At 37.8% G+C, this 15,021-nt stretch overlaps 1 protein-coding gene across 14 annotated transcripts in view; it reads left to right on the top strand.

Annotated features, from left to right (window-relative positions):
• The first annotated feature begins 2,933 nt into the window (after positions 1 to 2,933).
• The window catches only part of EXOC6B (exocyst complex component 6B), a 721,405-nt gene continuing 709,317 nt past the window's right edge, over positions 2,934 to 15,021 (top strand). For 12 of the 14 annotated variants that reach the window (XR_007470913.1, XR_007470912.1, XM_033400476.2 and 9 more), the window contains exon 1: positions 2,934 to 3,247. Coding sequence is in view for 10 of the 14 variants with exons in the window: in XM_033400475.2 (XP_033256366.1) it covers positions 3,135 to 3,247 (113 nt within the window). In the remaining 4 variants the exon portion in view is untranslated. The remainder of the gene's footprint in view (positions 3,248 to 15,021) is intronic. The other 2 variants (XM_004277069.4, XM_049696143.1) reach the window with 1 other exon arrangement.

Below are 15,021 nucleotides of genomic sequence, written 5' to 3' on the forward strand. Positions count from 1 at the left end.
GAAATATTCTATCTGTGTAGTATTTTATGTATATATAGGCATATATATGAATTTTTTCTTTGTGATTAAAAAAAAAAATTATTTATTTATTTATTTATTTGGCTGCCCTGGGTCTTAGTTGTGGCACTTGGGATCTTCATTGTGGCGAGTGGGATCTTTAGTTGTGGCATGCAGGATCTTTAGTTGCGGCATGCGGGCTCTTAGTTGAGGCATGCGGGATCTAGTTCCCTGACCAGGGATCGAACCCAGGCCCTCTGCATTGGGAGTGTGGAGTCTTAACCTCTGGACCACCAGGGAAGTCCCGTGATTTTTTAATTGAGGTATAAATGACTTACAACATTAGTAATTTCTGGTGTACAACGTAATGAGTAATTTCTGGTGTACAACGTAATGAGTGAAATAAGTGTAGTTAATATCCGTCACCATACGTAGTTACAGAACTTTTTTTTTCTTGTGGTGAGAATTTTTAAGATCTAGTCAATTAGCTACTTTCAATTATGCGATACAGTATTCTTTTTGGTTTTTTCCTTTCTTTTTTCAACAAATATATCTGTTCAGTTTTTTATTCAACCAAACAAAAAGATTCTACAATCAATTCCACTTGCATTTTTTCCTTGAAATATAGTTGATTTACAATGTTGTGTTAATTACTGCTGTACAGCATATATACATTCTTTTTTTAAAAAAAATAAATTTATTTATTTATTTATGGCTGTGTTGGGTACTCGTTGCTGTGCGTGGGCTTCCTCTAGTTGTGGCGAGTGGGGGCCACTCTTCGTTGTGGTGCGCGGGCCGCTCACTGTTGTGGCCTCTCCTGCTGTGGAGCACAGGCCCCAGGCGTGCAGGCTTCAGTAGTTGTGGCACGTGGGCTCAGCAGTTGTGGCTCGTGGGCTCTAGAGTGGAGGCTCAGTAGCTGTGGCACACGGGCTCAGCTGCTCCGCAGCATGTGGGATCCTCCCGGGCCAGGGCTCGAACCCATGTCCCCTGCATTGGCAGGCAGACTCCCAACCACTGAACCACCAGGGAAGCGCCTACATTCTTTTTTTAAATATTCTTTTCCATTATGGTTTACCATAGGATATTGAATATAGTCCTCTGTGCTATACAGTATGACCTTGCTGTTAATCTCCTTTTCTCTTTTTCCTGAAGTATAGTTGATGTACAATATTATATAAGTTTCAGGTGTACAACAAAGTGATTCACAATTTTTAAAGGTTATATCCCATTTATAGTTATAAAATATTGGTTATATTCCCTGTGCTGTACAATATATCCTTGTATCTTATTCATTTTATACATAGTAGTTTGTACCTCTTAATCCCCTCCCCCATCTTGCCCCTCCCCACTTCCCTCTCCCAACTTGTAACCACTAGTTTGTTCTCTATATCTGTGAGTCTGTTTCTTTTTTCTTGTATTCACTAGTTATTTTATCTTTTTAGATTCCACATATAAGTGGTATCATACAATATCTGTCTTTCTCTGTCTGACTTATTGCACTTAGCATAATACCCTCCAGGTCCATCATCCATGCTGTTGCTAATGGCAACATTTCATTCTTTTTTATGGCTGAGTAGTATTCCATTGTGTGTGTGTGTGTGTGTGTGTGTGTGTGTGTGTGTGTGTGTGTGTATACCACATCTTCTTTATCCATTCATCTGCTGATGGACACTTAGGTTGCTTGAATTTTTTTTTTAAATGAAAACATGCTCTATATACTGTTTCATGCATTTTTTCACTCTACCCTACAATTTGAAGACAGTTTCATATCTGAATATAGAGTCTTTTCTCTTTCTCCTTGATGATTGCATAATTATCCGTGGCATAAATTATTTAGCCTCAACTTCCAGTTTGGTTCTTACATGCCTTTTTTTGTTGATGGCACCATTCTCCCGGTTACTCTGCTCCAAACCTTGGAGTAATACCAAACATCTTCCTTCCCCATACCTAGTAAATCATGCCAATTCTGCTTTTACAATGCTTTTCCTACTTGTCCATTCTTTTTCATTCTCATTGCCACTTCCCTGGTTTAGGCCTTAACATTTTCTATAGCATTTTCCTGTCTCCAAATTTTCTATTTCTGTCCACCTTGCACACTTGCTTTAGATCAAGTTTCCTAAGGCCAAGATTTGGTTTGTGTCACTACTCTTCTTAAAAACCTTCAGTGGATTCCCAGTCATTGTGTTATATTTTAAAACTCAAGCAGTGATCAATAAATATGATTTAAAAATTCTAATCTGGTGAATTTATGAAATGCAGATGCCTGGATAAGAATGTCCATATGTAGGACCTTTGGTCTGTATTAAAAAAAAGGATCCAAGGTGCTTTTGATGCAGTTGGTTGTTGGACCAGTGGAGCCATTAGAATAAAGTACAAATTTCTCTTCCCAGTATTCCTTTTCCAAGATGCTTTTCCAGCCGCATCTCTTGCTACTACTTCTCTACACACCAGTGCAAATGAAGTTTTTGTTGGCCTTCTGGGTGCTCCTCACACCTTGCAATCACATCTTTAAAAAATGTTCAGGCTTAGTCTCTCAATGAATCCTTCGCAGCCAGAAGTGATCACTGTGCTCGATTCTCTGAACTGGCTTACAGGTACATTATGCCTTATCTCTTAGTTTCGGGTTTCTTAGTTTTGAGCTTTTCCTCCCTGTTAACTTGTAAGATCGCTGTCCGCAGAAACCTAGTTCGTCCTTTCTTAATATTCGTGCCTATAGAGGCTTTTGCACTTTGAGGCATGGGTCTTAAGAATTTGTAGGTTTAGTGCCATTGCCGGACTTAATCTCCGTTGCATATGAAGTCCTTAACTGTTCCTGCCTTAGAGCGGAGCTTTTAACACGTTTGCCGATTCAATGAATAACGTGTGGAACCCCATCTCCCAGAGAACTACAATCCCAGCGGGCATTGCGCGGAACGTCTGCGGACGCGGGGACGTTAGGGGGCGTGCCGCATGTGAGGGAGGGGTCGTCCTGCGGGTAGCAGGAGGCTCAGGAGGCTCTGGAGACTGGGGTGAGAGAGAGGAGGGAGAGAGAGAGAGAGAGAGCGGGAGAGAGGGAGAGAGGGAGAGAGAGAGAGCGCGAGCGAGCGAAAGGTGAGCCGAGCTGAAGGAGGGCACGCGCTGCCGGGCACCCCCAGTCTATGGAGCGGGGTAAGATGGCGGAGGCGGAGAGCCTGGAGACAGCGGCGGAGCACGAGCGGATCCTCCGAGAGATCGAGAGCACCGACACGGCCTGCATCGGGCCCACGCTCAGGTACCCTGGGTACCGGGGTCACAGATGGGCGGGCACGGGCGGGATCCGGGGGCAGGCTTCCTCCGGGCTGTGCGCCGGGCCGGCCACCCTCAGGGCCAGCGCCGGCCCCTCCCTTCGGAGAGCCAGGCGAGCGACCTCCACCCTCGGTGAGGCGGGTCCCCCTCCGCAGTCTCGCCGGGGGGTCCCTTCACGACCGTCGGCGCCGGCAGCCCCGTTACTCTGTAGGCTCCTGCCTCCCTTGGGGCGGGGGCAGCCGTCGTTCTCCCTCAGAGGCTAGACCGGCGCGGGCAGCGGGAGCGCGCCCGGCAGGTGGTGGCTTTTAGCAGAGCTTTCCCACTGAGGACATCACCCTTCTGTCTCCGACTCAAACCCCGTCCTGCCCTAGACCCAAGACCTGCTCTTCAGGCAAAACAGAATTCACCCCACGGTCTCTTGCTCGGAAATTAAACTCTTGCCTCAGAATCACAACCACTTCTCAGATTCGAGTTCTTGAAAATCCTAGGCCTGGAAGGAGGGAAGTTTCCTTCAGCGTCTCCTGTGAGCGGGTGCTCGCTGAGCCCTGTCAGGAGGACGACCTCCCCAAGTGTGCAGCCTCCTGGTACTCCTCACCGAAGAGACGTTATCTCCCCTCCGTTCCCTGTGACCATTACTTTGCCCACACACCCCCATTTTATTTGGAGTTGTCAAAACAAGCCGCCACCCACCTCAACTTATTTAACAAAACTTAGGTACCACTTACTATGTAAAGTGCAAGACATTTATTAAGCGATTTAAAAGTATAACTTATTCAAACTGCACAACAGCCCTATTAGGAAGGTACTATTATTGCCCTCCTTTTACAGATGAAGCACAGAGAGGTTAAGTGACTTGCCCAAGGTCACAGAGAAAATAAATTAGGAGAGTCGTGATTCCTGCTCACGCATTCTGGATCCAGAGTCTGCATTCTTAATCTCTGTTTTTCTGCCTCAGTTGGGGATCACCATCTACCAGTACTTTATGTTAATTACTCACCAAGCGCAATTTCAAACTACCTTTTTCTTTCCCCTCAGTTTATTAGTGCCCTAGAACTAACTTATCTTCGTCCTTCCTGTGGCACCTTCTGGTCTCCATGCAGCCAACAGAGAGAATTATCTTACCCACCTTGTACAGTCTTGGGTCGCTGTTCCTCCCCTCAAAAAAGTTATTACTCACTACTTTGTTTTTTCATGGGGAGAGTTGCCTCATGAAAGTGTTTGAAGGAGGGGCAGGCTGGAGACTAGACTCCTCATTTCCACCCGCACAGCTTCCTTCTCCAGGGCATATTGTTAGCACAGTTTTACCAGTGCCATCCCTGGACATGGGACATGACCATCCTTAGTAGTTTGCTTTTTGTCTCTTACTGCATTATGATCATGACCGTCATGCTCCTCTCTTTTTACATTTTCTTGAGTTCTTAGGGGTGAATGACCCTCATTTCATTATCTTTACTTTTATAAAAACTAAGGACTACTTACTGATATTCTATGTACATTATTAATGGTTATTAATATTTGGTTTTCATGAAACAAAATGTTATTAGAGTTACTGAGGATGCTGTTTCAGTGTTCTACTAAGAAATTTGGCTGCTGAGCTATATAGTTGGCAGCCAAGCAAAGCTCCTGCTGGAACAGTTGGGATTACCAGAGTTTTGAGGAAGGATTCTTCATCAGAACACCATTAATGTTGTCTTGAGTTGGTTGCGGTTTTTAATTGCTGTCGTTCTTGGTTTATAGGATAAATGACTTAATTTAGTGTTATCAATTTAGTTGTGATTTGTTATGTTAGCTCTCCACTGAATAGTAGTGCATATTTGTTCAACTGAATTTTGGCCTGTAATTTTCCATTATCTTGTCTGAAGAGTATACATATTATGTTTAAAATATGTTACCCATTCTCCCGCAGATTTGCCTCATTGTTATCACTGAGTTCTTTTTTCACTGGAAAGTCAGGTTTTGTTGGGGTATATGGATTAGGGATCTTTTGTCCTAAGGGGACATGGTAAAAAAAAAAAGTTTTGAAAACCGCTGCACTATCCTACTACTTTTAGTTGCTTTTCTTGACTCCCTTTTATCATTATTAGGGGCTTTTCATTTTTGGCCTCGCCTGGTCTTTGGTGGATAACCCTAAATCTTACTATCAGACCCAAGATTCAATTACTAGAACATCCTATAATACAAGTAATATACACTGTCTCTGTCTTTAGTCTAGCTTGTTCTTCCCATATTCACAGGGGACGATCTCATCTTTCTTTCTTATTCCATTCAGAGGCAGCAGCATGCACAGACTTGATGTTTCACATCTCATGCTTTACCCTGGGTGCACTTCCATAATCATTATCTCCTGGTTTTCCATCACAGTTATTAAACAGGTTTGATAAAGGCAGTAGGCTCTCTTCCCTAACTTTACTCTTAACTGTAAATCTCAAACTCTATCCCTCTTCATAGTCTTTCCTGTTTCTTCTGAGGTAGCATTTTTAAGGCACCGGGTTCTTAGCTGTTCCTGAGAAAGGTTTTGTAAGTGAAGAGGAACTAGATAATAATAATTTGTGGTACCAAATTATTCTTCCAGTTTTATCCCTTTTTGTTTGAGGAGCCACAGTGGCTTGACTTTTTCATTATATAACTAACCTTATTTAAGCTTGAACAGTAAATGCAATGTTAGTTGATTCCCATGTATCATAAGGAGTGCCTTTCCTTACTTACTGTAATTCTGAAAGTCCCAAGCTTATCCATGCATATAGAGGCTGTTGCCTAGCAAATTCTTTTGGGAAAGCAGCCATCTCTTTCTTCTCTGTCTTCATCTCAAAAATTATTTTGTTAACTACAAGTCCTGATTTTGCAGATGAGGAAAGAGACCCATAAGATGTTAGGGCATGTCTTGTTTTTAAAATAATATTGATTCTTGCCTTGTAGTGCTAATACTAAAATAGTGATCACAAATCACTCATGAACAATAGCTTCATAGTTTCATTTTTCAAATCACGTTTACATATCTCTAGTCTTCTTTCACATCAGTTATTCAGAATAAGCCATTTCCTCACTTTGCTCTCTGGGTGCTAGCAATTAACATTCAGTTTTAATTGCTATTTAAGATTTTAAAACAGACTTTTAAATTTAACAGTGAAATACATTGCCTTTAAAACAGTAGCTTTATTGGGATATAATTCATATCCCGTACAGTTCACCCATTTAAACTATACAATTCAGTGTTTTTTAGTGTATTCACAGAGTTGTGTAACAGTCACCACAGTCTAATTTTAGAACATTTTCATCACCCCCAAAAGAAACCCCATACCCATTAGCACTCACTCTTCATTCTGTCCCCCTTCCCAAGGTAGTCACTACTTTCTGTCTTTATGGGTTTGCCTATTCTGTTCACTTTGTATAAATGGAATCATACAACATTTTGAGGAACTGCCGAACTGTTTAACAAAATGTCTGTACCATTTTGCATTCCTGCCAGCAATGTGTAAGTGTTCCAGTTTCTTCATATCCTTGTCAGCACTTGTTAGTATCTTTTTTATTTTAGCCATCCTAGTGGATACGAAGTTGCGTCTCACTGTCGTTTTGATTTGCATTTCCCTAATGGTTAATGTTTTCATGTGCTTATTATTATTATTTTTGCGGTATGCGGCCTCTCACTGTTGTGGCCTGTCCCGTTGCGGAGCACAGGCTCCGGATGTGCAGGCCCAGCAGCCATGGCTCACGGGCCCAGCCGCTCCGCGGCACGTGGGATCCTCCCGGACCGGGGCACGAACCTGTGTCCCCTGCACCGGCAGGCGGCCTCTCAACCACTGCGTCACCAGGGAAGCCCATGTGCTTATTATTTATTTATCTTTTTTGGAGCAATGTCTATTGAGATCCTTTGCTCAGTTTTTACTTGGGTTGTCTTTTTATTATTGAGTTGTAAGAGTTCTTTATATATTCTGGATATAAGTCTCTTACCAGGAATAGGATTTGCAAATACTTTCTTCCATTCTTTTGGTTTGTTTTTTCATTTTTCTTGTTGCACAAAAGTTAAATTTTGATGTAAGTCCAGTATATCTAGTTTTTATTTTTTTGCTTGTGCTTTTGGTGTTGTATCTAGGAAGCCTTTGCTTTACCCAAGATTATGAAGATTTCCTCTTGTTTTTTTCCTGAGTTGTATAATTTTATCTTTACATTAAGGTCTGTGATCCATTTTGAGTTAATTTTTGCCTATAGTGTAAGGAAGGGTGTTCATTTTCATTCTTTTACATGTTGATATGCAGTTCTAGCATCATTTGTTGATTGCCATTTTTCTAACCCAGATATGTTTCTGGTTGATTTATCTTGGTCTTTTTGCCATTAAATTTATATTCCTTATTTGTAGCAGAAATGTAACCTTCAAGACCCTGTCATTGTGTTTGTTTGACTTTGCTGTTCAGCTTGACCTCCCTTGTTGAGTGCTCTCACCTGGGAAGAAGTTTGCTCTAATGTTTTCAGGTAAAGGTTTTCTCTTTTTTAGCTTAGTTGCTGCCTTCCATTTCTGAGGTTCTTGTGTTATAAGAATGATGTGATTGCTATATTTGATCTTGGTAAAGCACTTTACTTTAGGGACTGATTCTTGTCTTACCTCATGGAATGGTTTTGTGTTATACTGCTCAGCTTTAAGATTAACATAAGGTGTATTAATGATAGAATCTTATCTATTTGATCTTTTTCATTGTTGAAACATTAAAAAAGCTATTATATCAACATTTTAAAAATTTTGGAAGCTATATTAAGAATTACTTACACTCCTATAACACTGCTGCTGTTGTTTTGGTGCATTTCCTTTTAGACCTTTGCTTTATGTATTTTGTTGTTAAAAAGCTGTATTCTTGGTGCAGTAACAATTTTCTCTCTTGCTTATTTAATTGTGTGTAAAGCTGCCTCTTACAGAAAAGAAATATGGGAAATATTTTCAAAAGCTGTTTAGCTCAGTGTCATTTGATAATTAAATATGGGGAACTGGCTTCCCCACTTACTACTTCTGTGCCTTTGGCCACATGGCTTTGTTGTCCATCCTCTGCCCTCCCCTGTTAACCTAAGTTGTACAGAAACCAGTTAATCATAATCCTTGGTTTATGACACTGTCTCATTATTGGTCACCGCATGGACCTCTTTAAACAATTAATTACTTGTTTTTATAAGCAATTTACCACCCTAGTAGGCAAATTTTTCTCATCTTTAAAATGGGGATTATACCACCTACATTGCAGGAACAGTATCAAAAAAAAAAAAAAAGGAGATAAAGCATTCTTCACTGTACCTGCTAGGTAGTAGTAACTCCGATAATGTGAATCATCTGCCTTTTACCCTTGAGTTTGCTATGTGGACTTAGGTATTTCTGTTTTTGGAGTTATGTTAATTACAAAACTTAGTGTTTGGAGTGGTTCTTGACTTTTTTTTTTCCCTTCCACTCATACAGCTGAGGGATATAATATTCATCAATAATCAGACCCTGGAAGTGGTTACTTTGATATAGACTGGAGAATGGAGGAGGAGATGGGAAACAATTTTATAAAGGCAGTTCAGGTGACTGATATACTCCGTCCTTGACAATCAGTGAGGGGAAAGAAATGATCTCCCATTGCTAATTGCTTATTTTTTAGTAGTAGCTCCCTTCTAAAAATAAAATTTTTATATTTTAATTTATAAATGTAAGGTAATGACTTGTAAAAAGAAGAAACAGACAACAAAAAACTTAATCCTACCACCCTGTCACAATCTTATATTTGTATATTTCTTTTAAGCTTTTTCCATATTTATTACATTAGAAGAATATTATCATGTTGTGTCTTGCTTTTTCAGTTAACATATTATATACAGTTTTATACATTGTTATATATTATATATCTATATTATTTTGGTGGCTTCATTCATGAATTAATTTATGCATTCATTCTACAAATATTTATGGAACAACTTCTATGTGCCAGGTACTCTTCCAGGCTCTGGGGTACAACAGGGAACAAAATAGACATGTCCCTGCCCTTTTGGACCTTACATTCTAGCGGAGCACTCACAGAATAAACAAACACATAGATACATAAAATAATAGTGTTATTTAGTTGTTAGTGTTACATATGATGGGGTATTAGTTTTGATTAGGTGATTAGAAAAAGTTATTCTGGCAAAGGTTTGAAAAGAGTGAAGGAGCAAGCCATATGGCTCTCTGGGGGAAGTACCTTCCAGACAGCAGGCACAGTGTGAAGACTCAGGAGAAGCATAATGGGAGGTGATGGTAGGAAATTAGTGAGGGTCCAGATAGTGTAGACAAAGAAAGAGACTGATTTTATTTCTAAGTGTTATGGCAAGGTACAAGAGAGTTTTGAGCAGGAAAGTGACATGCTGTAACTTAAGTTAAACAAAGAACATTCTGGCTGCTGTGTGAAGATTGGAGTAAGAGAAGAAACAGGAAAACCAGTCAAGGGATATTTGCAGTAATAAGAACTAAGAGATGGTTGTAGCATGCAGTAAGATGTTGGGGAGGAGATGATGAGAAGTAGTTGGATTTAGAATATGTTTTGAAAGCAGAGCCAAAATATTGGATTAGTTATAGGGGTTAAAGAAACAGAGGAATCAAGCATGATTCCAAGGCTCTTGGCCTAAGTAAATGGGTGAATGGTGGTGCCATTTATTAGAATAGAGAATAAAGGGGGAGGAATTTTATTTTTCTTCGTGGCACTTACTATTGCCTGACGGATATAATTTTTAATTGTCTCCTTCATTAGAATGTGTATTCCAGGAGGGGAGGAATTTTGTTTCTTTTGTTTGCTGCTGTATCCTGGAAACCTGAAAGAGTGCCTGGCATACAGTTGGTACTCAATAAATATTTGTTGAATGAATAGAAGAATAAAATAATTGTACCATGAACTGTTAATGATTTGGGGGTTAATTAAATGATTTGTAGATTAACTGTCTTAAAAAATATGACTAGGCTTTTGAGGAAAAAATAAAACTGCTGAAAATCTTGAAAACCTCGGCGTGTTGGAAGTGTTTATTTTTTGGAATTACGTATGATTTTAGAGTTCCTCTTTCTCTTCAACAAAAGCGTAATCTAAAATAATTGGCCTCTAATGCCTGTGAATCTTAAATATTTTTGCAGTATTGTTAAAATTTTTCAAATATAAGTATGATAACTTTAGTGACTAAAATGTTATGATCTAAGTACACATTGTATAAATAAAGCTTAACATTTGGTAATAAGTTAAAATTTTTGTACATTTGGGAAAAAGGGGGTGGACAGTGTTAAATAAGTTTCAATTACAATATGGAATAGGATAATGAATTTTTTGTGGTTTAATAAAGAAAAGTTAGGTTTTATTTTAATAACTTCATTGACTTGTCAAGCAAATTGAAAAATGAAAAACTGAAAAAGCCCTCTTGTAGCTGATAAGACAGTGCTGGTTTGGTTCAATCAGCATTGGGCTCCAAGTCTGATTTTATTCGAGCTAAATAAACAAAAATTTTCATTGAAGCTCTTCCAGTGGAAGGTTATTCTGGTGTGTTATCTGATCAATTAGGTTCAAGCCATAGAAAAATTAGTAGTCACAGAGGGAAATTAAATGGGAGAGTAGCATTTGGCAATCATTCCTATGTTGAATTTGAAGAATTTATTAGTTATCATTAGATCAAATATATAGTGCTGGTGAAACTCATCTGGAAATTTTACCTAGTATAATTCTGAAAATAAAATATGAATGGGTAAATTATCTTTATTTGTATGGGTTTGAAATATTTAAAAAGTGGAAAGAAAATGATATGAACCATAAATCTAGTATTTTTCCCATTCCCTCTATTCCTCATTTTATTAGTTTGTTGTTTATTCTTCCATTGTATTTTTAATGCAAATATAGGCATATATGATTTTATTTTCTCCTCCCCTTTTACAAAAGAAGCAGTGTACTGTATATGCAGTTCTGTAGCTTAGTGTTTTATATTATTTCATCAATATATTTTGGAGATCTGTCCATATCAGTATGCAGAGATTTCCCTTATTCTTTTTTACAGCTACATAGTGTAAATATACTATGGTTTATTCAGCCAGTTCCCTATTTCTGTATACTTGGCTTATGTCCAGTCTTTTGTTGGACAAAATAATGCAGCAGTGAATAATCTTGAATGTCTGTAATTTCTTATTGTACATTTCCTACTGTATCTGTAGGATCGATTCCCAGAAGTGGGATTGCTGGGTAAAATAATGAGTGTACCTGTACTTTGGTAGGTATTACTTTCTACAGGGGTTGTACCATTTTGTTCTCCTTCTAGCCGTCTATGAGATTGCTCATTTCTCCATAGCATTTTCAGCAAAGTGTGTTTTAGACTTTTGAGTTTTTGCTAATATGATAATGACAAATGGTATTTCAGCGTTTTTATTTGTACTGTATGAGTGAGGCTGAACATCTCTTCATATGTGTAAAGACTGTGTGTGTGTGTGTGTACTGTCTGTCCGTGTCCTTTGATTATTTTTCTATAGGGTTGGTATTTTTCTCTTTGATTTGGGAGCACCAGTAAAGAACCTTTGATAATTATGCTTTGCTTAAATGCATCAGGAGTGTACAAACTAAAATGGGTTGTGATTACTAAAACAAAGAAACTATTGTTTTTTATGGAATGAAAGTTTCAAACCTGCCTTTCTGTTGTTTTAGTTATAAAGGAACATGAATAAACAGACATTTTAAAAGAATTAAAAAAAATCTTATACCAAGAGGCTATGATAATTTGAAATCAGAAGGTTTTTTGGGGGAATGCAGTAACATTATTAGATAATGCTGCTTCACATACAAATACAGTTCTTAGCAAATCAGAGGATGTCAACATTTTAATAAATTCTTTACGTTAAAATGTTCTGGTATGTATTCACATGTTTACATAATTTCCAGCATTTACCTAATTAGTATATGAATTAGTTGCAAAAAATTATTGATAAGGACAATTATTTAGTATGGTTTTGGAAGCAGTTTAGAATTTTAGAGGACTTTTATGACGTAGCTTTAGTTTGGAATATGATATGTATGAATATTGATTAGGTCATTGAGGAAAATAAAGATATTTTGATTCTTTACATCGTTGGATTTGATAGATTTTAGTATTCGCTAATGATGTAGTAATTTATTTACTCACATACAAAATCAAGCTTCCAGCTGAAAACAACTTGAAGAAATAAAATTAGTGAGTAGCTTCTCTATGAAACATGTTAATCTGGGTTGAGATGCTGAGCAACTATGACATTTAATATTTGCTTGGGGGAGATAGCAAAAATAATGAGGGGGGAGGAGTTAGTAAAAACTGAGTTAAAAATAAAGCTGAGCTTAAACCTGATGTGATTAATAGCTTATTTCTTAGAGATGTCTGCTATGGCTGTGGGAAAAAAGAGTAAAGCCTTTTTTTGCAGTGTAGTAGTATCTGCTGGAGTATTTAGAAAACAAGACAGTTTGCTGACTAGCTAATGTTACATGGACTTTGTTTGAATATTTGAAGTAAGGAGAGGTCAGTTAAGAGATAGTGATAATGAAATATTTTATTATTTTGGCTATTTTAGAAAGCAGTTTGTGATGTGTATCTGTAAGTTATATTTATGTTATATTTTACGTTCCTCGATGTCCTTGGAATGTTAAATGTTTTCTTTCAAATTGCGGGTAACATTAATATTTCCTTCACATTTTGACTGATTTTTTTGAAGGGTGATTAATTTTGTCTTAACTCTGTTTTGGGGTTATTCTCAGTCTCCTTCCCCTCTTATTCTGGTTGACAATTGACTGTTTTCTCTTTCTCTCTCTTTTTCTCTGGTTTTCCCCTTGCCTTGTAGAAAGGAATTAGATGGTTTCCAAAAATCTACATGATTTAAAAAGATATTGTAATAGATACATCAAAGGTGGTGAGCAAATTGGGGGGAGGGAAAACAAAGGTAGGAAAGAGAATATGAAGTCAAGAGTGAGAGCTGTTAAAAGATTATGTTTGTTAAGGTAGGCCATCAGTTTGGCTCTAGGCTTTCCGGCAGCTAGTGCAAAAACGAGATATGCTTTGTTGTTTGAGTTATGGTGTAAACTTAAAAAGTAGTTACTTTGGAGAAGCACAGCTATTCTTGGTTCTGAGAACTGTTTCTCCCATATGTCCTCACAAAGAAGGCCCTGTATAATGTAACTTTAATAGCCATATAGTAAATGCAGCAATATGTGACAGGCTGTTTCTTATATTGTCCTTTAGTGAAAGCATATGGCATAACCAAAGCACAATTTAGTAAAAGCAGTTCTGCAGGGAGTCAAGGGAATGCAGTTGTCTGCTTGTCTTGGCTTAATCAAGGCATAGATTTTATAATACCTACAGTGGAAGTTGATGGTGCATTATCCCGCTTACCCCCTTTTTTGGATTATTGATCACTTTGAGAATCTTTTGAATGCTATACACCCTTTCCTTAGTAAAATGCATGTGACCAGTCTTCATAATTTCTAGTCTAGAAGAGTGTATGCCTTGCATGTACGTTAAGTCTTCATAAATACTGCTTTTAGTAGTCAAAGTTTTTGATAACTGACAAGTATCAGTGAGTTCAAGATTATATTTTTTTGCCTTTCTTTGTGAATGTATCACTTGCATGTGTTCTAGGTTAAGTAAGACCTGTATGTGCTTTAAAAGTAAACCAGCTGTGGGTTGGAATATTATTTTTTTATGAAAGTTGAAGAACCTGGATAAGCCACTCTATTCCTTCAAAAGAAGTAGAGTGAGAGAGAGTACTTAAGGATAGGGCCAAGGTTCTTTAGAAGTTATTTGGGTTGTGTTCTAGAAAGAAAGAAATGCCGTTAAAGCCACCAAAATTTTATTCCTAACAGTCTTAAATTTGATGTTAAAGACCAACCCACCTTGGCCATTTAAAAAACTGCCAACAAATAAAGTAACCATAGATGTTTTGTCTGTGTAATTTAGAGTATACTTCCTGGAAAATGTATGCCTTATTAAGGAGGTTATTTACCTGGAATGTCTGGAACCTACCCTGTTCTGGATTTATAATTAAAAAAAAATTGAGATGTATAAGTCTCAAGAGCACAGAGATTGATAAAATAAAATTTAAGCGTGTAATATATATTTGCATAAAAAAACTTTAAAACATGCATCGCCCGGTTAAACATCTAAGTGAGCAAGAATTATCACATTGCAACCAACTAGGTTACCTTAATGTGATTTGTGATGATACATATGGACTAGGACTCTGTTAAAATACATGCCTCCCATTCACAGTCTTGGAGATCATCAGATTGACATGTATCTTGCACTGTAGTGAATTTACTTTCAGGTACTACTGTGATTTGATAAAAGCAAAAGCAAAAACAATGACAATAGCAAACTTTTTAAAAGAACAATTCTGTCATTTTTTGGGTATTTAGATGTTTCCAGTGTTTAGGAAGCTGGACAAATGTTCTGTTGTATATTAGATAAGTGACAAGGCCATTTGCCAAAAATGATGATTTGGATTAAAATAAGGCTCTTTTGCATATTTGTTTTTGATTAAAAAGCTGTGGAGTAACACAGGCTTTGAATTTTGATTGTGTTTTTATATACTTGGAACATGACAAACTGGGACGAAAGTGTATCTTTTGGCATTGTGATTTTGTATAGTGGAGCACTAACGTCTTGTTGCATGTCAGAACCTTTGCTTTTATTGTTCTCAATATCTCTATATTTAAAAAGTGTTTCTTTATGTTTTTTTCCTTTAAAAATTGTGGCTTTGTTTCTTTCCTCATATTTGTGCTTGCTTTT

Source organism: Orcinus orca, chromosome 13, assembly GCF_937001465.1.
Source record: "Orcinus orca chromosome 13, mOrcOrc1.1, whole genome shotgun sequence".
NCBI classification, from domain to species: Eukaryota; Metazoa; Chordata; class Mammalia; order Artiodactyla; family Delphinidae; genus Orcinus; species Orcinus orca.